The 24,470-nt window shown below is 44.7% G+C and overlaps 1 protein-coding gene across 1 annotated transcript in view; it reads right to left on the bottom strand.

Moving 5' to 3' along the window:
- LOC129693306 (A disintegrin and metalloproteinase with thrombospondin motifs 12-like) overlaps window positions 1-24,470 on the bottom strand; it is a 548,000-nt gene that overhangs the window by 222,808 nt on the left and 300,722 nt on the right. Inside the window, exons 11-12 of the mRNA XM_055632162.1 lie at window positions 20,958-21,103; window positions 11,577-11,746 (exon numbers count right to left, since the gene is read on the bottom strand). Of these exons, the coding sequence (XP_055488137.1) occupies window positions 11,577-11,746; window positions 20,958-21,103 (316 nt within the window). The remainder of the gene's footprint in view (window positions 1-11,576; window positions 11,747-20,957; window positions 21,104-24,470) is intronic.

Below are 24,470 nucleotides of genomic sequence, written 5' to 3' on the forward strand. Positions count from 1 at the left end.
GTCAGTAGAAGTAGTGTGATTGTAAGAGGGAGAAGAACAGCAGAACCCCATGGTACCATTGTAAAGGTTCCCTGTTGGAAGGGGTTAAACACATTACAAAATAATTAATGAAAGTTTAAAACTAATAAAATCATAATGATTTTGTCTGATTTGACTCCATGGCAGTTGTTGATTCTTAATCTTATAGCTGTGACAGAAATCATTTTAGTAATCCTAATTTAATTTTATAGCTTCTAATACCAAACTAACAACTTCATTGTTGAAGTAATGGAAAAACAACTGTACCTCTGTTGCTTTGGTTATGTATTACTTTTGGTAATCAATAAAACTAATCTTCAAGATACAAACAAAACAAATGTAGTTGCCACTGTTATTGACTGCAAAGAACAGACAAATACTGTAGAATCATCTATCTATCTATCTATCTATCTATCTATCTATCTATCTATCTATCTATCTATCTATCTATCTATCTATCTATCTATCTATCTATCTATCTATAGTCCGTCCGTCCGGCTGCCTTTCTGCCTTTTGATTCGTTGACGGCTGCTCCTTCCTATCAGCTTCCAACACACTCTGAACTTTTCACCTCAATGGGATATCACACCAAGTGCTTCAACAGGAGGGGGAGGGCCAATTGGTATTGCAATTGGAACTGCTGCAGCAGGCAGGGGAGGTGCCATTGGAATTTTTTTTCAATCCACTGCTGAGGGAGGCAGAGGAGTGCTGGAATCTTACATTTGGGAATGGCTTCAGTTCCGTTGGAGGAGACGGGTGCACGGTGGAATATTGGGTTGGGGGATCACACCATTGGGGGAGCAGACCCAGTCTGCACTTGGTCTAGTATACCTTAAATATCAGCCTGAAAAAAACCCCATCTGTATGATCTATGGGATGTTTTACAATAATCCAAAGACATCAACTCCACAGCCAAAAAGGCACAACCGAGGATGTACATCCTGCGGCACCTACTCCGCCAGGGGACCTGTGCGAGGATCCTGTTCATTGATTTTAGCTCTGCATTCAACACCATTGTGCCAGAGCTACTACATTCCAAACTTTCCGAGTTGACTGTGCCTCTGTCGGTGGATCACCAGCTTCCTGACAGACAGGAAGCAGCATGTGAGGCTGGGAAAGCACATCTCGGACGCGCTAACGCTCAGCATAGGAGCACCGCAAGGCTGTGCACTCTCTCCTCTCCTCTACTCTACTCTCTCTACACCAACGACTGCACCTCCACAGACACCTCTGTCAAGCTTCTCAAGTTTGCAGACGACACATCCCTGATTGGACTGATCCAGGACGGGGAGGAATCTGCCTACAGACAGAAAGTGTCACAGCTGGCGTCCTGGTGCCATCGCAACAACCTAGAGCTCAATGTTCTTAAGAGAGTGGAATTGATTGTAGACTTTAGGAGAGCTCCCCCCTCCCCTCACCACACTCACCATCAACAACACCACAGTCACATCTACCATGTAACCATATAATAATTACAGCACGGAAACAGGCCATCTCGGCCCTTCTTTTCTGTGCCGAACACTTATTCTCCCCTAGTCCCATCTACCTGTACTCAGACCATAACCCTCCATTCCTTTCCCGTCCATATAACTATCCAATTTATTTTTAAATGATAAAATCGAACCTGCCTCCACCACCTCCACTGGAAGCTCATTCCACACAGCTACCACTCTCTGAGTAAAGAAGTTCCCCCTCATGTTACCCATAAACTTCTGTCCCTTAATTCTCAAGTCATGTCCTCTTGTTTGAATCTTCCCTACTCTCAGTGGGAAAAGCTTATCCACGTCAACTCTGTCTATCCCTCTCATCATTTTAAAGACCTCTATCAAGTCCCCCCTTACCCTTCTGCGCTCCAAAGAATAAAGACCTAACTTGTTCAACCTTTCTCTGTAACTTAGTTGTTGAAACCCAGGCAACATTCTAGTAAATCTCCTCTGTACTCTCTCTATTTTGTTGACATCCTTCCTATAATTAGGTGACCAAAATTGTACACCATACTCCAGAATTGGCCTCACCAATGCCTTGTACAATTTTAACATTACATCCCAACTCCACATCTGTGGTGTCTTTTAAGTTCCTGGAAAACATCATCTCCAAGGACCTTAAGTGGGGGACTACCATCGACTTCACAGTCAAAAAGGCACAACAGAGGATGTACTTCCTGCGGCAGATGAGGAAGCACAATCTGCCACAGGCATTGATGGTCCAATTCTACATGGCCATCATAGAGTCTGTTCTCACCTTCTCCATCATGGTCTGGTTTTGGCTCAGGCACCAAGCACGACATCCGGAGGCTGCAGCTAATCGTCCGATCAGCAGAGAAGGTTATTGGCTATAATGTTCCCTCCATTGATGAACTGTACACTGCGAGGGCCAGGAAGCGAGCGGGCAAGATCATCTCTGACCCCTCTCACCCTGGCCACAAACTCTTTGAATCACTTCCCTTTGGAAGGTGACTCCGGATTGTCAAAGCTGCCACAGCCAGACATTAAAACAGTTTTTATCCACGAGTAGTTGCTCTACTCAACAGCCAAAAATCTGTAGCCCCCCCTTTGTTCTGGTATTTTGTTGGTTTGCATGCTTGATCAATGGTGTTTTATCATTAATGTTTTATTATTATTATTAATGTTTAGTGTTTTCTGAGTTATTCGTAACTGTCACTGTATGTAATGTTGTTACTTGTGGGTGGAGCACCAAGGCAAAATTCCTTGTAGGTGAATACTTCACCAATTACTTACTTTCGAAAGAATGGCATGAGTTATCAAACTTGGTATCCAAATGCACATACTTTATTAAGGTCGTGGAGTCTCTTTGAGGCTCTTTGGCCCCACTTGGCCATGCTGACCAAGATGTCCCATCAAACTTTCCTATCCATCTACCCACAAATGTTTTTTAAATGTTGTTATAGTATCTGCCTCAACTATCTCCTCTGGCAGCTTGTTGCATGTACCAACCACCCTCGGAGTGAAAATGTTGCCTCTCAGGTTCCTATTAAATGTTGCCTCTCTCATCTATATGTATGGTTATTGATTTCCCTACTCTGGGTAAAAGAGTCATGGTGCTATACAGGGTGGTAACAGATGCTTTGGCCCATCTTATCCAGCCCGGCCAATCTTGCTGACTGGGCTAGACCAATTTGTCTGCACGTAATCCATAGCCCTCAAAATCTTTCACATCCATTTATGCCCAAATGTGGTTTAAAAGTCAAAATTGCATCCACTGTTACAGCTGTATGCTGGCTGCTCATTCCAGATATGATCTGAATTTAAAAGTTGCCCCTGAGTTCCCTCTTAAAGGGCCTGTCCCACTGCGGTGACCTAATGTTCGAGTTTAGAAGAGTTTCCCCACGAATCATACTCGCAGCATGGTCAACACGAGGTGCTAAGAGGTCTTTGTAACTCTCCTTCATGTTCGAGAGTAGTCCCCACGTACTCGAGGCCTCAGCAAGGTCGCGGCATATTTTTCAACATGCTGAAAAATGCCCGCGAGTAAAAAAAGGTCGCCATGGAAAAAAATCGATATTTTTTTTACTCGTAGGTTTAGTCAAAGTAAGTCGTAGTAGGTCGACATGTTATTCGTAGGTAACCAAGGGTGGTCGAAGGTAATCGAAGGTAATCGAAGGTAATCGAAGGTAGACGTATATAGTCTTCAACATAGTCAAAGAGAGGTCGAAGATGATCGAAGGAGATCGAAGGAGGTCGTCTTCACTCTCCACTATTCGGTGTCCAATTTTTCCGAAGCTAGTTGAAGCTAGTCTTCAACATAGTCGAAGGGGGTCGAAGGAGGTCTTCAACATGACAATTTTTCAAACTCTCCTAAACTCTTCTAAACTTGCCAATTAGGTCGCAGCAGTGGGACAGGCCCTTAAATCTATCCGTTCTCAACTTAAGCTTATGCCCTCTGGTTTTACATCACCTCCACCCTGGGAAAAAGACTGCGTGTGTTCACTTTATCCACGCCCCTCATGATCTTGTATACTCAAAAGATCACCACTCAGCCTCCTAAACACCAAAGAAAAAAATCTTGCTTACTCAATCTCTCCCTATAACTCGCCTGTAACATTGGCAGCCGGTGATTAGTAGCATTTTGTCAATAGTCAATAGTCAATTTAATTGTAATTTGGACCCCTTGAGGTCCAAACGAAATGCCGTTTCTGCAGCCATACATTACAAACAAATAGACCCCAGACACAACATAATTTACATTTTACATAAACATCCATCACATCGCTGTGATGGAAGGCCAAAAAAACTTATCTCTCCACTGCACTCTCCACCCCCCCCACCCCCCCCGATGTCAGAGTCAAAGTCAGAGCCCCCGGCTGGTGATGGCAATTGTCCGGCGGCCATTAAAGCCACGCCGGGTGGTGCAAGGTCGCACACCGGGTCTTGGTGTTAGAGCCCCGGCGTACGCTTGCAGAGTCCCGCGGCCATTCCAAGCCACGCGGGGCGGTGCTGTGAGGACCCGCTCCAGGAGCTCTTCGACCCCGCAACTCGGGCGGGAGAAGTCGCCGTTGCAGGAGCCCTGAAAAGCGGTCTCCCTCCAGGGTCCCGCGGGCTCCCGGTGCCGCCGTCCGCAGACCCGCAGTAGCAGCCTCTGAATCTCCGGAGGTCGGGCCGCAGCAGCAGCAGCGCTCCACCACCGCTCCAGACTCGGCCAGCTCCGCGACGGTGAGGTGAGTCGGCACCAGAGTCCCCGGTCTTCTTCTGTTGGAGGCCGCTCCTCGTTGCAGCCTCAACGACAACAGAGACCTGACAAGAAAAGGTCGGGTCTCCCGTGCAGGGAGAGATTTAAAAGTTACCCCCTCCCTCCCACCCCACCCCCCCCCCCCCCCCCCCCCCCCCCCCCCCCCCCCCCCCCCCACCACCACACTCACACCAAACAAAAAATAACAAAAACTACATAGAAACATAGACAAAAAATAATAAAAACGCGGACGGGCTGCAGAGGCCGCTGCTGACGAGAGTCGCGCCGCCTACCGGACAATTTTGCATGGTTCAATGTTGGGTCTGTTATTTTTCACGTTACATGTTAATGATCTGGATGAGGGAAACAATGTGGCCAAGTTTGCACATGATATAAAGATATGTGGAGTAGGTAATGTTGAGAAATCAGGGAGGCTGCTGAAGTACTTGGAGCAGTTGGGAGAGTGGGAAAAGAAGTGGCAGATGGAATACAGTGTAACAAAATGTAGGGTCATGCAGTTTGATAGAAGGAATAATGGCGTAGACTATTTTCTAAATGGGGTGCAAACGGACTTGGGAGTGCTGCCGCAGGTTTCCCAAAAGGTTAATTTGCAAGTTGAGTTGGTAGTAAGAAAGATAAATGCAAAGCTAGCATTCATTTCGAGAGGATCAGAATATAAAAGCAAGAATGTAATGATGAGGCTTTATAAGGCACTTGTCAAGTCACATCTGGAATTTTGTGGGATGAATATTGCAACTCTGAACCAGGAGCTGCCTCAGGCATATGTGCCCATACTTTGGCACCATCTCCACCATTCCTTTCATCCGAGTGGGAGGAATATTGCAACCCTGAACCAGGAGCTGCTGCCTGACATGCCTTCGTAACAAAGAGCATTTCTCGTGCTACTATCTGATTCATCAAATGTTCTAATTGAGACAAACGCAAAATCACATCTGCCATAGATGTGGGGACAGAATCCCCAAATCGTCTGACAGGATTTGTCCCACAGACTTGGCTTTGACTTTGCCTCGACTCGGGGTTGTCAAGCTGCTCCCCTCTATGAGCCGAACCGCTCCATATCTAAGGGAGGATGTGATGGAAATTTACAAGATCCAGAGGAAGTTTATGAGAATGTGCCCAGGGATGATAGGATTAATGTATGAAAAGGACTTGGAGGCTCTGGAACAGTACTCGCTGTCGTTCAGAGGAATGAGGGGGGGGGGGGGGGGGGGGGGGGGATCTTATTGAAACATACCGAATAATAAAATGCCTAGATAAAGTGGATGCAGAGAGGATCTTTCAAATAATGGATGTTTATTCCAATCTAGAACCAATGGGCACTGTCTCAGAATAAAAGGATGTACCTTTAGAATGGAAATGAGGAGGAATTTGACAGCTGTTGGTGAATCTGTGGGATTCATTGCCACAGATGGCAGTGCAGGCCAAGTCATTGGGTATTTTTAGAGTGGAGATTGATATGTTCTTTATTAGTGAGGGCATCAAAGGTTATGCCGAGAATGCAGGAGGAAAGGGTTGACGGGGGAAAATAGATAAGCGGATGTATGTCTTGGCAAGTTCTGCCATGGTTTAACATACCAAAGTGCACACCTCAAATAACCGTGAGATAAATAATCTAGGATGGTAATAGAAAATGTACCACTGTACATATTTAATAAATCATCAGAAAAACATGGAGTGCCAGTGGGCTAATGGGTAGCCTGTATATAAGTATATTTAAGAAAGATAGAAATTCACCATCCATGAGGGAAAAAAAGGTCTTATTTGTGCCCCTTTATAAAGTTACCCTTCATACATCTGCACTCCAGTGAGAATACAATTCTATATAATTCCAGTAGAAGAGTAGTGGGAAGAAGGTAAAACATAAAAGTAGGTTTCTCATGTAGAAAATAAAAGTTTTTGATAATTTTAAAAGTTAGTTCTGTTTTGAAGAAACTTACACCCTCCAAATCCCAAAGCTAATTTTAAATTGGGTGTAGATACAGCTTGTTCATAATTTTTCACTTCAAAGTGTCGTCAAATGACTCACACAGCGGTATGATTGGAGATGTTTGCAAAAGCCTTTCACTTAACAATGAGGTTTTAGATTTTAAATTAGAACAAAATCTGTCAATATTTCCAACCTACGCTGGTGACTTTCGCTACCAACTTCTTTTCCCATGAGGGTTGTTCTGGCAAATTTAATACTGAAGTCCAAGTGGCAGCTCTTCAATGCACTTGTGTTAGGTATGCTTGTCACTGGGACTGTAATTGAGCTCCTGAATATATTTATAAACTCAAAGTGCAAAACACAATTGTACTGAAGGACTTCCTTCACGTTTTTTGATGCATGACAGGATTGAGATCAACGAGTTCACCCTGTTAACAAAAGGACCCGATGGCAATAATGCCAAAGGAAATGCGTTTCAAAAATCATATGTCAGATAGCTCAGCACACTCATTAACACGCTGCACACTTTCCTCAAGACTAAAAGACTGCAGACTAAAACAAAGTATATATCTATATGGAGAACACCACTGCCCACCTGCCGAAAAAGACGGAAAAACCTACAAATATCCTTGAAACTCACTCTGGAAGCAAGCCAAACTAATATTCAACAGACTGCATTGTTGAAATATAATGGAGAGCATGAAAGTATAATTGTGTAACATTTGTGTTTGAACATCTCTCCAGAGTTGGATGATGTACTTGAGTGAATTAGGTGCAATAACAATCGCGTCAGCCATTAACACTCGTTTCTCTGTGTTTAAAAAATAATGGGTTTTTGTTCTCAAAAATCAAATGTTGACGTCAGTACAAAATGAATAAAAGAGAGAAACATGGTAAAGCAGATGCTGAAGTGAGATACAAACTATAAGGGTAGGAAGGAACTGCAGATGATGATTTATACCGACCAAAGATGCAACATGCTGGAGTAACTCAGCGGGTCAGGCAGCATTGCTGGATTCCAACCCAAAATGTCACCTATTCTTTATCTCCAGAGATGCTGACTGACCCACTGAGTTACTCCAGCATTTTTGTTCATCTGAAAATGATAGCAGCTATTTTTACTATGTAAAGCCATTACACTGAAGTTTCCCATCATCGCCATATAGAAACGTAAAAATAAGAAAAGTGTGCAGAGAGTTAATGAGTGTGCTGAGCTACCTGGCACATGATTTTTGAAATGCATTTCCTTTGGCATTATCGCCATCGGGTTTTTTGTTAACAGGGTGAAGTCAGAGATCTAAATCCTGTCATGCATCAAAGAAATTGAAGGAAGTCCTTCAGTCCTAAACATGGTCATAGTGGATGTGATTAGGATATTAATCAGAGATAGGTTTTAGAGAAGGAAGAGAAATAAAAAATCTTAAGTGTAGGAAGAGTAACTTCCGAGATAGCAATAAATGTATTTGTTAGTGACTAGAAATGCCTGGATTAGAAGGTATTAGATTCAAGGAGAGGTTGGACAAACTTGGATTGTTTTCCCTACAATGTCGAAGGCTGAGGAGACACCTGATAGAAGCATACTCCAGAATAGTGCGTTGCTCTCTCTGGTGCCAGAGCAGCTGCAGAACAGTCTCAAGGGGTAGGTGAAGCAACCAGAAGTCATTGTGCATGTTGGTACACATTATGTTGGTACAGGTAGGTAAAAGGATTAGGTCCTGATGAGTGATTGTACGAGTTAGGCAACAGGTTAAGAAGCAGAACTTGAAAGGTAGTAATCTCCAGATTACTCTCGGTGCGTACATGAGTGTATGTAGTATTAGGAAGATAGGACTAATGAAGCCATGGCTCAGGATTTGGGATGGGTGGGAGATTGCAACCTTCACGTGGTCCGCCCTGTTTCGACGAATGCAATTAGCCTGGCGTGCACAATCAATAAGATCAAATAGAACAAGTTGTCCAACAACTTTAGGCTGTGCACGCCATACGCAAGAAGAAGAAGAAGGATTTGGTGCAGGGGTGAGACTATCAGATTTTTAGACAATTGGCATCTCTTCTAGGGCAGAGGTGATCTCTACCCCAGGGATGGGGTGCATCTGAACTGGAGGAGGACCAATATTCTTGCAAGGAAATTTGTTAGTGCCACTTGGGAGGGTTTAAACAAGAGTGGCGGGGGAGTAGGAACCAGAGTTGAAAGTCAACAAATGGAAGGCCTGTTGTGGAGATAGAGGTTAAGACCTGTAATTCTCAAAGGAATGTCAGGCAGGGAGAGGTTAAGGAATACGGTAAAGCTGATGGGCTAATATGTTTATTTCAATACAAGGAGTATTGTGGGTAAAGCAGAGGAACCGAGAGACTGTATCAGAGCTTGGGAATGTGATGTTGCATTTGGTTGCAAGACGGACACGAATGGCAGCTCGACATTCCAGGGTTTTGGTGTTTCAGATGGTATAGATAGGGAAGTAAATAAGAGGCCGATGAGTTGCCCTGCTAATTAGGCAGAATGTCATGGCAGCATCTGAGAAGACATACTGGAGGGTGCATCCATAAAGGCTACATGGATAGAGCTCAAAAATAAGAAAGGTGCAATCACTGTAATGGGAGTGTACTATAGGTGCCCCAGCAGCAAGCAGGAGATTGAGGAACAGATACTTAGACTTCTCTAACTTCAAGTAGCCCTTCCTTTCCCTCCCTCTCCATTCCCTCCCCCTTCCCAGTTCTCCGACCAGTCTTACGACTACATTTTATCTCTGTACCGCCCACTTCCCTGACATCGGTCTGAAGAAGGATCTCGACCAGAAACATCACCCTTTCCTTCTCTCCAGAGATGCTGCCTGTCCAGCTGAGTTACTACAGCATTTTGTGTCTATCTTCGATTTAAACCAGCATCTGCAGTTCTTTCCTACAAATATTTACACAGATTACCCAAAGATACAAAAGCGACAGGGTTCTCATAATGGGTGACTAGAAGATCCCCAATATTGACTGGGACCTACTTAATGCAAATATTTAGTTCAGAGATTTGCAGGGCAGGTTTTTTTACACAGGCTTGGTTGGTGCCTAGAATGCGCTGCCGTGGATGGTGGTGGCGGCGGATACGATGGTTGCATTTAAGAGGCTTTTAGATGGATGCTTTTGTCCTGTTTCAATGTAGTTTTTATTTTTTTTTAATTTATTTTTATTTTTTTTGATGGGGTATGTGTGTGTGGGGGGCGGGGGGTGGGGAAACTTTTAAAATCTTTCCCCTGCACGGAGAACCCGACCTTTTCCTTGTCGGGTCTCCGTTGTCGTTGCGGCCTAGCACCGTGGAGCGGCCTCCGGCAGGGACGACCTGGGGCTCCAGTCACGGATCTGCAGACCTACTCACCATCGTAGAGCTGGCCGAGTTCGGAGCGGGAGGAGCGGTGGTGGCGCGCTGCTGTGACCCGACCCCGGAGATTCGGAGGCTTACCGCAGGTCTGGTAGACAGTAACACCGGGAGCCCGCGGGTCCCTGCTGGGAGACCGCTTTTCGGGGCTTCCGCAACGGCGACTTCTCCCGCCCGAGTTGCGGGGTTGAAGATTACCTGGAGCGGGGCCTTACATCACCGCCCCGCACGGCTTGGAATGGCTGCGGGACTTTGCTAGCGCCCGTCGGGGGCTCCAACACCAAGACCCAGAGCGTGGCCTTGCACCACCCGGCGCGGCGTTAATGGCCGCAGGACAATTACCATCGCCCGCCTGGGGCTTTGACTCTGACATCGGGAGGGGAATGGGGAGTGCAGGGGAGGGATACGTTTTTGCCTTCCATCACAGCGAGGAGGAGATGCGCTGTGATGGATGTTTGTGTAAATTGTGTTGTGTCTTGGTTCTTTCTTGTGTGTATGACTGCAGAAACAACATTTCATTTGAACCTCAATGAGCTTCAAATGACAAATAAAATTGTATTGTATTGTATTGTATTGTATTGCATTGTATTGTATTGTATTGTATTGTATTGTATTGTAGATGGGCACATAGATGTACATGGAATGGAGGAGTGTGGATCTTGTGCAGGAGTAGGAGATTAGTTTAGCTTGGCATCGTATTTGGCCCAGTCATAGTAAGCCGAAGGGTCTGGTACCTGTGCTCTACTTTTCAATGTTCTAATCTATATAAAATTATGTGAGGCACACATAGGGTAGATAGTCAGAACCTTTTTCCAGTGTGGAAATGTCAACATCTAGAGGGCACTGCTTTAAGGTGAGCGGGGAAAAGTTTAACGAAGCAAGGGGCAAGTATTTTTTAAACAGAGAGCAGTGGGTGCCTGGAATGGGTGGACGTGGAGGCAATTCCAATGGCAACATTTGAGATGCATTTGGATAGATATATGGATATATAGGGATATAGAGGGATACCTGCAGGCAAAGGACATTAGTTTAACTTGACCGGCTTGGACATTGGGATGATCGACTTGGACTTTGTGGGAGAAAAGGCTTTGTACAATTCTATGTTCTATGTAAAAGTATTGAAACAGAAGGAGGTTCTCCTCAAAGTCATAGTCATAGCATGATACAGCATGGAAACACGCCTTTCTGCCCAACTTGCCCATACTGGCCAACATGTCCCAGCTACACTAGTCCCACCTGCCTGTGCTTGGTCCATATCCCTCCAAACCTGTCCTTTCCATGTACCTGTCTAACTGTCTCCCAGCCTCAACTACCTCCTCTGGCAGCTTGTTCCAAACACCCACCACCTTTTGTGTGAAAAAGTTACACCTCAGATTCATATTAAATCTTTTCCTCTTCAAAGTGTGAAGATAATTCAAGTGGACTCTATGGGTATTCCGATCTGTCGGTGTTAATGCTACACCGTCGTGCCAATGCTCCCATTCTGTGTTCAGCTATACAAAACACGGCGACAAGATTGAAATACATCACACTCATATATAATATAAATAAAATATGTACCAACGTGATGAACTGGAATCCAGGAGTAGAGTTCATTTTTGTAAAGAACTGTGTTAAACTCGCTGCACTGCATCTGACGAAATGTGGGTGTCTCCTGTAGACATGGTATGACATTGCAGATGCGATATCGTTTGCGTTTTCCAGTGCAGTACTTTCCACCAAACTTTGGGCTGAATAAGATAAAAAAGAACACTCTCAATAGCTGCAAGTAAAATATTGTGTTCCTTGCTACATTAAGGTCACGAGGTGCTTTCTGAAATGTACAGATTTTATTTAGAAGTCACGTAAGTGACTACGTGAAGAGCCCGCCAGTCGGCATGCGTGTCAATACGCGAGACGCAATGCGGCGGGTCGGAGCAGTTCGCAACTGCTCTGGCAGGTAAGTAAATTTTACATTCAGCAAGCCTCTGCGACAACGGTCCCAGAGTAGCTGATGGAGGCGGCCGCTCTTGGCGTCTGTACGTACGGGAGCAGGCGGCCAATTTCGGAGCCCACTGTGGAAGCTCCATAGGAGCTCAGTTTCATTATTGCCGGCCGGATTTTAGCCACCGTGGAACTCCATTAGGAGTTGGGGCTGCCGGTGCGCCTTGGGGGCTCGCTGCAAAAATTAGCAGCAGACGCTGTTTTAATATAGCCGCGACTACGTTTCATATCACTGCTAAATTAACAGTGACCGGTGTTAGCCGCGGCCAGGGCAGCAAACAGCTGCCATAGCGCCTATAAAAAATTTTTAAACATAGAAATGCTGCTGAAGCTGCATACGCTGGTATCAGCATTATAGTCTGCCATAGTGCCTATAAATTTTAAACATAGAAATGCTGCTGAGGCAGCATACGCTGGTACAGGTGCACAACCTTTTATCCGAAAGCCTTGGGACCAGACACTTGTCGGATTTCGGACATTTTCGGATTTCAGAATGGAAGATTTTTAGCGTAGATTAGGTAGGTAGCGCGGGCGGCTTGAAAAGTCTGGAGCTGCTGCCTCCTCCCGGGTGACCGGGAGACTCATTGCATAAATGTTAGTCAGTTAGTTTGGAGGGATTTTATGTGGTGGTGGTGGAGTCGGGGTGAAGGGGGAAACTTTAATTCTTAGTCCCCTACCTGGTCGGCGACTCCCAACCTCGCGGAGCTGGGGGCTCCGTCCGGCCGCGGGCGGCGCCGGTTGGAGCTCCGACCCCGGCAACTCTACCCCTGGCTGCGAGGCGCTCCAAATCCAGCGCCGCCCGCGGTCGGACGTCCCAGCTCCGGGAATGTCGGGAGTCGGCAGCGTCGCAGCGCTGGGATACCAGCGGGGAGCGGGCAATGCCTTACCGGGTCGCCGTGCGGCAAGCTCCGGAACGCTGTGGCCGCGCGACACACAACATCGCGGAGCGTCGCTGGATTTGGAGCCGCGGAGTTGGGGGCTCCGTCCGGCCGCGGGCGGCGCCGGTTGGAGCTCCAACCCCGGCAACTCTATCCCTGGCTGCGTGGCTCCAAATCCAGCGACGCTCCGCGATGTTGTGTGTCGGCGGCCACAGCGCTCCGGAGCTTGCCGCACGGCGACCCGGTAAGGCATTGCCCGCTCCCCGCTGGTTTCCCAGCGCTGCGACGCTGCCGACTCCCGACATTTGCGGAGCTGGGGCGTCCGGCCGCGGGCCGCGCTGGATTTGGAGCGCCTCGCAGCCAGGGGTAGAGTTGCCGGGGTCGGAGCTACAACCGGCGCCGCCCGCAGCCCCAACGGCCACAGCGCTGCGGAGCTTACTGCACGGCGACCCGGTAAGGCATTGACCGCTCCCCGCCTCTCCGACCAGGTAGGGGACTAAGAATTAAAGTTTACCCCTTCACCCCCCCTTCACATAAAAGCCCTCCAAACTAACTGACTAACATTTAAGCAATGATTTACAGATGTTTAAGCGTCTCCCGGTCTCCAGGGAGGAGGCAGCCGCTACAGTAGTACAGACCTGGGTTGACCGCGGGTCGTTTTGGGTCAAGTTTGGCGCCAAACGCGAGCTTTGGTGCGCAGACGACATCTGGAAAAAATGGCCGGTTTTCGGAGCTTTTTGGTTTCTGGAACACCGGATAAAAGGTTGTGCACCTGTATCAGCATATAGTGTGTGCTCTATTCGTAGGGGCATTTTTGATCTATTACACAATGTTCTTTAACTTAAGTCAAAATCTGAAGAACTGGTTAAGGTAGTTAAAAATAGAGCTGGCAGTTTTTAATAGCAGTTGATGTCCGGTCACGTTTGTGACTATCACAGCAGGTAGGACATTTATTATCATACACCATATGGTGTAGAAACATTTGACTTGCTTTTCGACACAGAATGGGACTCATCTGGAGCGGGTTCGGAGGGGCTCCATTGAGGCTCCAGTAAAGGGCTCCTGGCTTGGGAAACCTTTTTTCAGCTGTGTCTATCAGACACCTGTGGAGCTACACCTAGTGCAGGGTTGCAGTATTTATCCCACTCTGTCTAGCAGACTATCGGGAAGAGGTGACTCCGATTATAATGCCAGCTCATCCGAGTCATATGGGGGCCAGAGGCGCTCCAGTCCCTCCCTGAAATACTCCGTTGGGGCTCCAGAACGGAGCAAGGATTCGGAGTCACTAGCAGGTGCAGCCTGTCTGGTAAGTATAATGATGATACCGACAGAGCACCGATCTGCACAGCTAGTCCCAGTTCGGCTCATAGAGGGAGCAGCTTGACAACCCCGAGTGGAGGCAAAGTCAAAGCTAAGTCTGTGGGACAAGTCCTGTCGGGCGATTTGGGGATTCTGTCCCCACATCTATGGCAGATGTGATTTTGCGTTTGTCTCAATTAGAACATTTGATGAATCAGATGGTAGCACGAGAAATGCTCTTTGTTACGAACGCATGTCAGGCAGCAGCTCCTGGTTCAGGGTTGCAATATTCCTCCCACTCGGATGAAAGGAGTGGTGGAGATGGTGCCAAAGTATATGCACATATGCCTGAGGCAGCTCCTGGTTCAGGGTTGCAATATTCCTCCCACTCGGATGAAAGAAGTGATGGAGATGGTGCCAAATAATATGCTCCGTATTACAGAAGCATGCACAGGAAGTGCAAGTCATATGCCTGTAGCTACCCCTGTGGCATACGCATGTGGCAACGCCTGGTTCGGGGTGCACTATTTCTCCCACTCTATGAGAGTGTCAGAGATCAGTATGGAACTGACTCCGAACATGACTCCAAAAATGACTATGTGCCTGAATCCCATGCTTTAATGCATGATGTGCGAGAGTCTCATAAGGAAGAGCTGCCTGCTCTAGTCCCTAAATTTGCTGTTCCCTCGGGGACGGACAAGCCACTGCAAGAGGAGTTGGCCAGCGGCATCAGCTATCTAACAGAAATGACAAGCATGACAGACAGGGTCTGCAAATGGAACCTCGCTGAAGCTCCAACAAGCAAATCGACCCAGGGTCAGCTGGCAAGTAAGGTCTCGTTATTAACCTCCGTAAACTCCGAAATGGAGCAGTCTGTCGTCCCAGGATTGGGTTTACTGGCAGCATGGGTAAGTTTCTATAAGATCCCCCCTCAATCTTCTAGTTACCCAGTTTAAGATGGATGATTGGCTTTCAGCAATTTAACTGATTCAGAGAATCGATCTTGAAGTTGCATACTCTGCCATATCTATACACATGAGGCACAGATTCTGGTGTTTTTGATAACAAAGCCAGTGGTGGAAGCCAATGCTGCCCTACTCAGATTAATGGGCATTGTGTCATCGAGTTTTAGGTAATTTGCAAAATTTGCAGCTGATAAAACTTAGGGGTTATAAGTAGATACCTTTTGCGATATTAAATATGAGGCAACATGAAAATTAATAGTGTCAATTTTGCCTATTCAGTCGAGCCATGGTAAGGTGGCTGAAGCAACTCTTATTTACTCAGTCACGAGTGACGGCTGGGGCAGCCTGTCTTCTCGAGCAGCTAGCTCTGCACGATTGTATGAGAAGCTTGTGAACACCATATGTGAGTTACTTTTAAACGGAAGTAACAGAGGTTTGTGTGGCTTTCAGTTTGAGCCTAGAGAAGCGTTTATGTGATAGCACAATTGACATTGCTTGTGCTGCTTTGTCATTCTCTATAGTACCTTGTGGGACTATAAATGATTGGTTATTCACCCGCTGTTCACTAATGTTATGCAGGGTGTCTTTTATTTGACCACTCTAATAGCCTACCCTCATTGTAGTGTGCAATGTATATCAGTAAATTATTCTGCAAATTTCTTCTACTATATTCCTAATGGGAGCAGTATTTTTAAGATGATTATGCTTTCAGCAACTGATCTCAGCACAAATAACACACTTTACTCAATCTCTGGCTTGGTCTCTAGGTCATAACTGACATGAGGGTAGCTTGTTATGGGAATGATCTCATAAGCAAATTGGGCATGGTTGCATACATTTGGAGTTGACAGCATACCCACCAGAGCAGAGATCGGGGGTGTCATTATGTATACAAGTGCACTGGGTTTGCTAGTACCTATGAGGTGAAAGATAGTTTCTTTTTTGTTATTCAATAGTCTCAAGATATTGCTGATGGCTCATTAGCAGCCAATAGAATGGACATTTCCCTTTCATCATACAGCAAGAGGCTTACAAAGTGCATGTTAATAAATTATAAAATTTGGTTGAATATGTCTGGATATTTGCAGATAGAATTCTGCACAATGTTGCACGAGTTATTGTCTAACTCAACAGTCTATTGGGACTGTGGTCTGGTTAAGAACAATGGCCATGTATGCAAGTTAGCATCATGGTATTAACCCATGTTTTTTCTACCATTAATGGTTTATCTGTTTAAGTGTTTCACACACAGATTGGGTTATTGCATGCAACCACAGAGCTTTGAAGTCTTCACGTAGTCACTCATGTGACTTCAAAATAAAATAGAAAGATTAAACGAGAACTTACCGTTTAAAGTGAGGGATTACGTGCCCTCCATTCCCAACCCTACTTCTCATAAAGACCATTCGGTAGTTTAAGCTCATTAATCTTTCTATAGCTTAGGTCAGCAACTATTCTGTGGTTTCATACAGCTACTTTAAAGATTGACACGCATGCGGACTGGCGAGCTCTTCACTTATTCCCTCACTTCAACCTCATAAAATAAAGATCAAACTTCAAACGTTAAGTTCTCGTTTAATCTTTCTATTAAATGAAACAAAATCAAAACTCAGTCTGAGATAGTGTCTCAACCCCGAAACGTCATCTATTCCTTTTCTCCACGGATGCTGCCTGACCAGCTAATTTACTGCAGCATTTGGTGTTTATCTTCGGTGTAAACCAGCATCTGCAGTTCCTCCCGACACAAAATTAAAACCTGTTTCCTCGTTGCGTGACAGACTGTGAAAGTGGATATCAAAACAATTAGATGATGAAAGAGAAGTCAGAAGGACAGTAAGGAAGATAGATGCGGAAAAGGATGATAGGAAGATATATGGATTTATTGTTGTTATATATCAGGCCTTATATCAGTGGTCAAAACATTAATGGAGATGTTTCTCAGGGACAGGATCCACTTCTATCTGGAAAAAGAGTCTCATTAGGCAAATGGCTTTGTGTAGGGGAGATCATGTTTTGCAAACATAATTGAGGAGGTAACAGAGATGGTAGATGAGGGTGGGGCAGTGGATATCTACACATGGACTTGTAAAGCTTTCGACAAGACATGGGATCCATGGAGAATTGGTGTTCCATGGATTCAAAACAGTCTCGAACCATAGAAGACCATGGGTAATGATGATGTGGTGTTAATCTTTCTGGAGGATTAAAATCAGTGGTGTCCTGCAAGGGTCAATGGCGAGACATCTGTTGCTTGCAATATATATTAATTTTTAGAAAAATAATATAGGAGGGCTGTTCAATAGGTTTGCAGATAATACAAACATTTGTGAGGATTGGATAACGACGAAGACTGTCAAAAGGTTTTAGACCAGTTGGAAATGCAGACACAGTATTGACAGATGGATTTTGAGCCAGACAAGTGTGAAGTTTTGCATTTTGGGAGGTCAAATGTAAGAGGAAAGCATCCAATTAATGGCAGGACCCTTACGAGCATCGATGTATGAAAGAACTCAAGGTGCAAGCTCATAGCTCCCTGAAAATGGCATTACAAGTAGGTAGGGTGGTGAAGAAAACATAAAGCATGCTTGTCATCATCAGTTGGGGTGTTGAGCATAAAATGTTTGAAGACACATTGTAGCTATATAACATTTTGGTCCGGCCACATTTATTATTAATTTGGGGTATTGTGCGCAGTACTGGTCACTGCAATGCAGGAAGGAGGCTTTGCAGAATGGAGTGGGTGCAGATGAGATTCGCCACACTATTGCCTGGCTTGAAAGTATTAGCTATAAGGATAAGTTGGAGAAAGTTTGATACAAAACAACTAAAAATGGCTACCCGCGGAAATTCTTCCAGACACTTCCAGAGCGGCACGGTTGCACAGCGGTAGAGTTGCTGCCTTACAGTGCCAGAGACCCGTGTTCAATCCCAACTACGGGTGCTGTCTGTACAGAGTTTGTATGTTCTCCCCGTGATCGTAAGTGTTTTCTCCAAGTTTTGGCTTGGTGCAAATGTGAATTGTCCCTAGTGTGGTTATGTAAATGTTAATGTGCAGTGATCGCTGGTCGGTGTGGACCCGGTGGGTCGAAAGTTCTGTTTCCATGCTGTATCTCTAAAATCAGGTAGTAAAGAAAGCAAGCTCAATGCTAGTATTTATTTTAACAGGGCTTGTATACAAAAACAGGGATGTAATGCCAAGGCTCTATAAGGCACTGGTAAGGCCATATTTGGAATATTGTGAGCAATTTTGGACACCATATCTGAGGAAGGATGTGCTGGCCCTGGAGAGGGTCGAGAGGAGATTTACAAGAATGATTCCAGGAATCAGTACGTTAACCTACGGTGAGCATTTGTCGACACTGGGCCTATACTGGCTGGAATTTAGTAGAATGAGGGGGGACCACATAGAAACATACAGAATAGTGAAAGGCTAGGATAGAGTGGATGTGGAGAGGATGTTTCCACTCATGGGAGAGTCTAGGACTAGAAGTCAGCCTCAGAATTAAAGGCCGTTCTTTTAGGAAGGAGATCAGTCGACATTTCCTTAGTCAGACGGTGGGAAATTTATGGAATTCTTTGTCACAGAAGACTGTGGATGCCAAGTCTGTAGATATTTTTAAGGCAGAGATAGATAGTAGGTATGTTACAAAACCTACCTGAATCGTGGCTGAGCATCTGCCCTACCCCGTGTGTGTGATTTTGGCGCTGTTTAGAGGGGGCGGGTTTAAAACGCGATTTTTACTAGGCTGTTCCAATCGAAAATGTTCAGCCTAGTAAATCATTAACGGAAAATCGCTGAAAGACCCCGTCGCAAAAGGTATTATTAGTTTTTATGGCCTTGTATAATATTTATAGTAGTTTAAAAATCACTCTCTCACTCTGCAACCTCTCGCAGCCCCAGGGTTTTATAAAGCAAACAATTAAAGGTATGTACCTTATTTTTACATTAAATGGGGCTTGTATATAATCCTGTTAATAACGTTTTCTATAGCGAGTAGTTCATTTTGGGCTCTTTATATCCCGCAGTATTTTTCTGGGCACTTGAGGGCACAAATCCAGCGCAATGTGAACGTTCTAAACCAGCGCGTTCACAGGAACCCACTAGAAAGCCGATTTAAATTGACTTTAATTTACAGCAAATGAACACTAAATTCCTTCCATTTGGCATATAAATTGATGTAAATGAGATTTAAAAATCATGTTTTATTGTGAGTTATTTGTGAATATTATTTGGACACTTGGGCTATTTAAAAATGTTAATCATTTATTAAGAAATGGATAGATGTTTAGATCTAGTGATTGAAGTTTGAAATTAGCTACAATTGGGTAACTAACTAATTATATGCTTTAATTTCAGGTCATCCAAGTAAGATTATTTTATATTTGTTTCAGAATGCTTCAATCTATGATAACTGAAAATTTCATTCAGTTCTCTTAATTTTTAAGAAGGTTATGGGCTTTTGACTGTCCACGATCACAGCTTTTTTGTTATGTCCATAGAAAATCAATAGGGAACAAGATGCTAATTTCCGAGTATGAAAATGGCCATAACCTTTTTTATTACTTGAGATATGAAAGTGAATTAGGTGTCAAATTAAACTTATTGTTATGCTTTATCTGATGGGATAAATTGCAGACTTGATTTTTTAAATCTCAAAATTTTGTAACATTGCTATAGATAGTTTCTTGATTAGTACAGGTGTCAGAGGTTATGGGGAGAAGGCAGGAGAATGGGGATAGGAGGGAGAGATAGATCAGCCATGATTGAATGGCGGAGTAGACGTGATCAGCCGAATAGTCTAATTTTACTCCCATCCCCTATGACCTTATGACCTTGTGAACTAAACTAATCACTTGCTGATTTGCATGGACTCATAGGAAAGTAGCAACGCCGAATGACTGGGGACTCAGGTCCTGCTGAACTCTGTGGCAGTAAGCCCAGGGCCAAAATAGTCATGCAATGACCTTTTAGCATGCCATTAGAGGTTCAGTTAAAGTTCAAGACAACCGTTTATTATATAGTCGATGATTTTTCATCAGAAAGGTTCTGATGAAATATCATTATCCTGGAATAATAACTCTGTTTCTCTTTGCCAAGTTGGTGCCTGGCCTGCTGAATATTTGCTGCAGTTTCTGTTGTTTCATATTTCCAGCAGCTGCAGTTTTTATTTGGTTTGCTGGAAATGCTACAAATTGTCTCTAATTGTTCATCCATTAATATGCAGTGCTTCATCTTTTGGAGTATTGACCAATGGGAGAAATAATGATCAGTTTCACTTGTATCCAAGAATGCCTGAAATACCAAACTGCCAACAATGCTCTGATGTTCTTGGTAGTTTCTTTAAGCTGGAAAATAAAAGCCTCTTAAATATATTTGTCAATGATGTGGCAAATTCATGTTTCTGGATCTTCTTTAAAAATGTAGTCGCTGCTGAACAAATCAGATTTGGGTTCTGTAAATTGTTGATGGAAAGATAGAGACATAGAAAGGATGTTTCCAGTAACGGGAGAGACAAGAGCTCGAGGGCACAGCATCAGAATAAATGGATCTACAGTACCGTCAGAATGGAGAACAGAAGGAATTTCATAGTAAAGCTGTGGAATTCAACAAGACATTGCGTATTTTTTTTGGTTTAAAATATCCTGTTATTACCTCCTCAGTAATGGATTTCAGCATTTTCCCAATGATAGATGTTGGACTAATTGACAAATAATTATTTGCTTTCTGTCTCCCTCTCATCTTAAATTTGCAGTTATGCGAACATCTGCAAGCTCTTCAACATGATGCTTTGCTCCCGATTAGCCTGCATACTCACACAGGATTGTTGCAGTGTCTCTCGGCTGCTTGAACACCTATGCCACATGAACGTGTGCAATGTGACCACGAGTACCAGGTGCTCCATCTTCCATCTACGGCTTCTGGTCGGTTGCCAACTGCTACGCACTCACCATTGAAGCACCACTAAAACATAAAATGATTTGCCTTGTTACAACAAAAACAACAGCTGCAGAAACTGAATTGTAAATGCTTGCAATACATTAATTGTTGGTCAGCACGGACTCGGTGGGCGAAGGGCCTGTTTCCAGTATGTATCTCCAAAAATTTGTTCATGCTTTCTTTCCAAATCCCCTCATCAATCTATCAACCAGAAAACTTCATGAATAGTTTAATTTATTTAGTGCAAAGATACAGTGTGGAAATAGGACCTTCGGTCACCGAGTCCACGACGACCAAAGATCACCCTGAGGTCACTAGTTCAACCCTACACACTAGGGACAATTTTTACATAAACCAATTAACCTACAAACCCTGCATGTCTTTGGAAGGTGGGAGAAAACTGGAGCACCTTAGAAAACCCACACGGTCACAGGGAGAACACACAAACTCCGTACAGGCAACATCCGTAGTGGGGATCGGGTCTGGATTTCAGGCAATGCAAGCTAGCAGCTCTAACCGTGCGCCACTGTCAGGGACGGCCTTAGGAGGTGCGGGGCCCAATTGGGAAAAATTTTAGTTGAAATATAAATAAATAATTATAAATGAGTCACGTGCCGTGAGTAACATGACAATTCGGTGTAGAGTTCCTTTCACAGTGTGTGAGGAGGCTAGCCAGGGGTAAAGTTGCGAGGAGGGAATGAGCGTTGAGAAGGACGGGGGTCGGGTTCATGCCAGTAACACTCACTCACCGCTGCGGGCACCACCGCATTGTGGCCGCTTCCCATCTCCTGCTAGCAATGAGGGATAGACTTGGCTATACCTCAGTATAGCAACATCGTTCTTGAAGTTGCTGTACTGAGGGATAACGAAGTCTATCCTTCTTGGCTAACAACCTAACCTTCGGCCTCCAAGATGCAGGTACATTTTCCAGCAATGTTACAACATTTTGAGATTTAAAAAATCAAGTCTGCAATTTTATCTAACTCGGAAATTTAAGATAGACAAAAGCTGGAGTAGCTCAGCAGGACAGGCAGCGCAGCGACTCTGGAGAGAAGACCCTTCTTCAGACTGAACTGAACTCTCGTCGGTGAGAGTACTTGTGATTGTCTGAAGAAGGGTCTCGACCAGAAACGCAACCCTCTCCCCAGAGCCCCTGCCCGTCCCGCTGAGCCACCACAGACAGGGAGTTGAAGGTAGACACAGGGGGGTCCACCTTCAACTTCAGAGCCAAACAAAAAACACAGAGTGCTGGAGAAACTCAGCGGGCAAAGCAGCACCCGCGGAGGGAACATATCACTTATCAGGAGCCACCACGGGCCAGGACTCTCCCCTCCCCCCCCCAACAGAAAGGAACCGCAGATGCAGCCATCACCGCAAAACGTCGAAGAAAGAACTGTAGATGCTGGAAAATCGAAGGTAGACAAAAATGCTGGAGAAACTCAGTGGGTGTAAGGCAGCATCTATGAAGCGAAGGAAATAGCCGGGTCTGAAGAAGGGTTTTGACCCGAAACGTTGCATATTTCCTTCGCTGCATAGATGCTGCCTTGCCCTCTAAGTTTCTCCAGTCATTAATACTCCTTCTAAAACACAATTACACATTTACTGAGGAATGCGGATCCATGCATTGATGACGCATTAGATAACGACTTGTTAACACAAGTGCTACAGTCGTTAACACATCGTTTGTGTCCGATAGCCGTACAGTGCCTTGTAAAATAATCCGTATGGCGAATGTTTTTTTTCCATCTTTATTTAACAAAGCGAATTTGTATTTCCATATGAAATACGGAAAATCAACGCGGGGCCCAATTTGGAAAAATTGGTCCAATCGGCCTAGGGCCGGCCCTGGCCACTGTGACACCCTATTCCAGATGAATAGCTTATTCTTATGGAAATCCTGGCTTTACCCTTCGTCTTATCCATCCCTCCACAACCATTGTGCAGGAAGGAACTGCTGATGCTGGTTTAAACCAAAGATAGACACAAAAAGCTGGAGTAACTCACAGGGACAGGCAGCATCTTTGGAGAGAAGGAATGGGTGACGAGTCTCGACCCGAAGCGTCACCCATTCCTTGTCTCCACAGATGCTGCCTGCTCCGCTGAGTTACTCCAGCTTTTTGTGTCTATCCTCCACCACCATTTCTTCAATTTACAACTAACTTGTTTTCTTTTTTTACAATCCCAAGAAAGGGTCTGAACCTGAAATATTTCTCTTTCCACAGTTTCTGTCTGACCTGCTACATGCTTCTAGTTTCCATTTGTCTTTGAAGTACTGTCCATTCTAAATCAAATTTGCATTCACCATGATTCTCATTTTTTAAACCATTGACTCAATCATTGACTCTACAATCTAACAAACGTCCAAACCCAATTCCAACTCCCTTGATCTCCAACGTCCATGGATGTGCAGTAGCTTCCCAAATTCATAGCCATCTTTGCTGGGATCCTTATCTATGTTGTAATAACATTTATCATATCACATGACAGCCTTAATGATATTGGCAATGGTATACCTCGTCTCTTCATCTTTTTCATGCTGTGACCACCTCCAACCCTGTTAACTTGAGTTATATATGCTCCTCAACTTCTGGCCTTTTGAGGTTCTTAATTTTATTTGCTTAACTTTAGTTAAAACAAATATCAGAAGATAAGTAGTAGAGAAAAGCAACAAGGTCATACCTCTGTGGAATACCTCTCACGACATGCCTCTGTGGTAAAAAAGTTTCAACATGAAATAATTGCGTACCACAGATAATTTGCTAATGTCTAAGGGCTGCTGCCTTTCCTGGTTCCACATTCCACAAATAAACTGTACTATGTTTTACTATGTGGTGATCACAGACACATCCACTGCAGTTACCAGCAACTTGACCTGGACCACCCATATTGAAGCAATGGCCAAGAAAGCACACCAAAGCTTCTACTTCTTTAGAAGGAGGTTCAGCAGGTCCCCAACAACTCTCACCAACTTCAACAAATGTGCCATAAAAAACACATTTTATCAGAGTGCATAACAGCATGGTATGGGAACAGCTCCATCCAAAACCGCAAGAAATTGCAGAGAATTCTGGACACAGCCAAGATCATCAAACAAACCAACCTATTGATTCAATTTATACCTCACGCTGCCTTGGCAAAGCCAGCTGCTGCATAATCAAGGACCAGTCACACCACGGCCACTTCCTCTTCTCCCCTCTCCCATCAGGCAAGAGGTATAGAAGTGTGAAAACGCACACCTCCAGATTCAGGGGCAGTTTCTTCCCAGCTGTTTTCAGGCAACTAAATCAACCTACTAACAACTAGAAGAAAGCTCTCGATCCGAAACGTCACCTATTCCTTCGCTCTATGCTGCCTCACCCACTGAGTTTCTCCAGCATTTTTATCTACCTTC

This window comes from Leucoraja erinacea, chromosome 1, assembly GCF_028641065.1.
Source record: "Leucoraja erinacea ecotype New England chromosome 1, Leri_hhj_1, whole genome shotgun sequence".
Taxonomy (NCBI): domain Eukaryota; kingdom Metazoa; phylum Chordata; class Chondrichthyes; order Rajiformes; family Rajidae; genus Leucoraja; species Leucoraja erinaceus.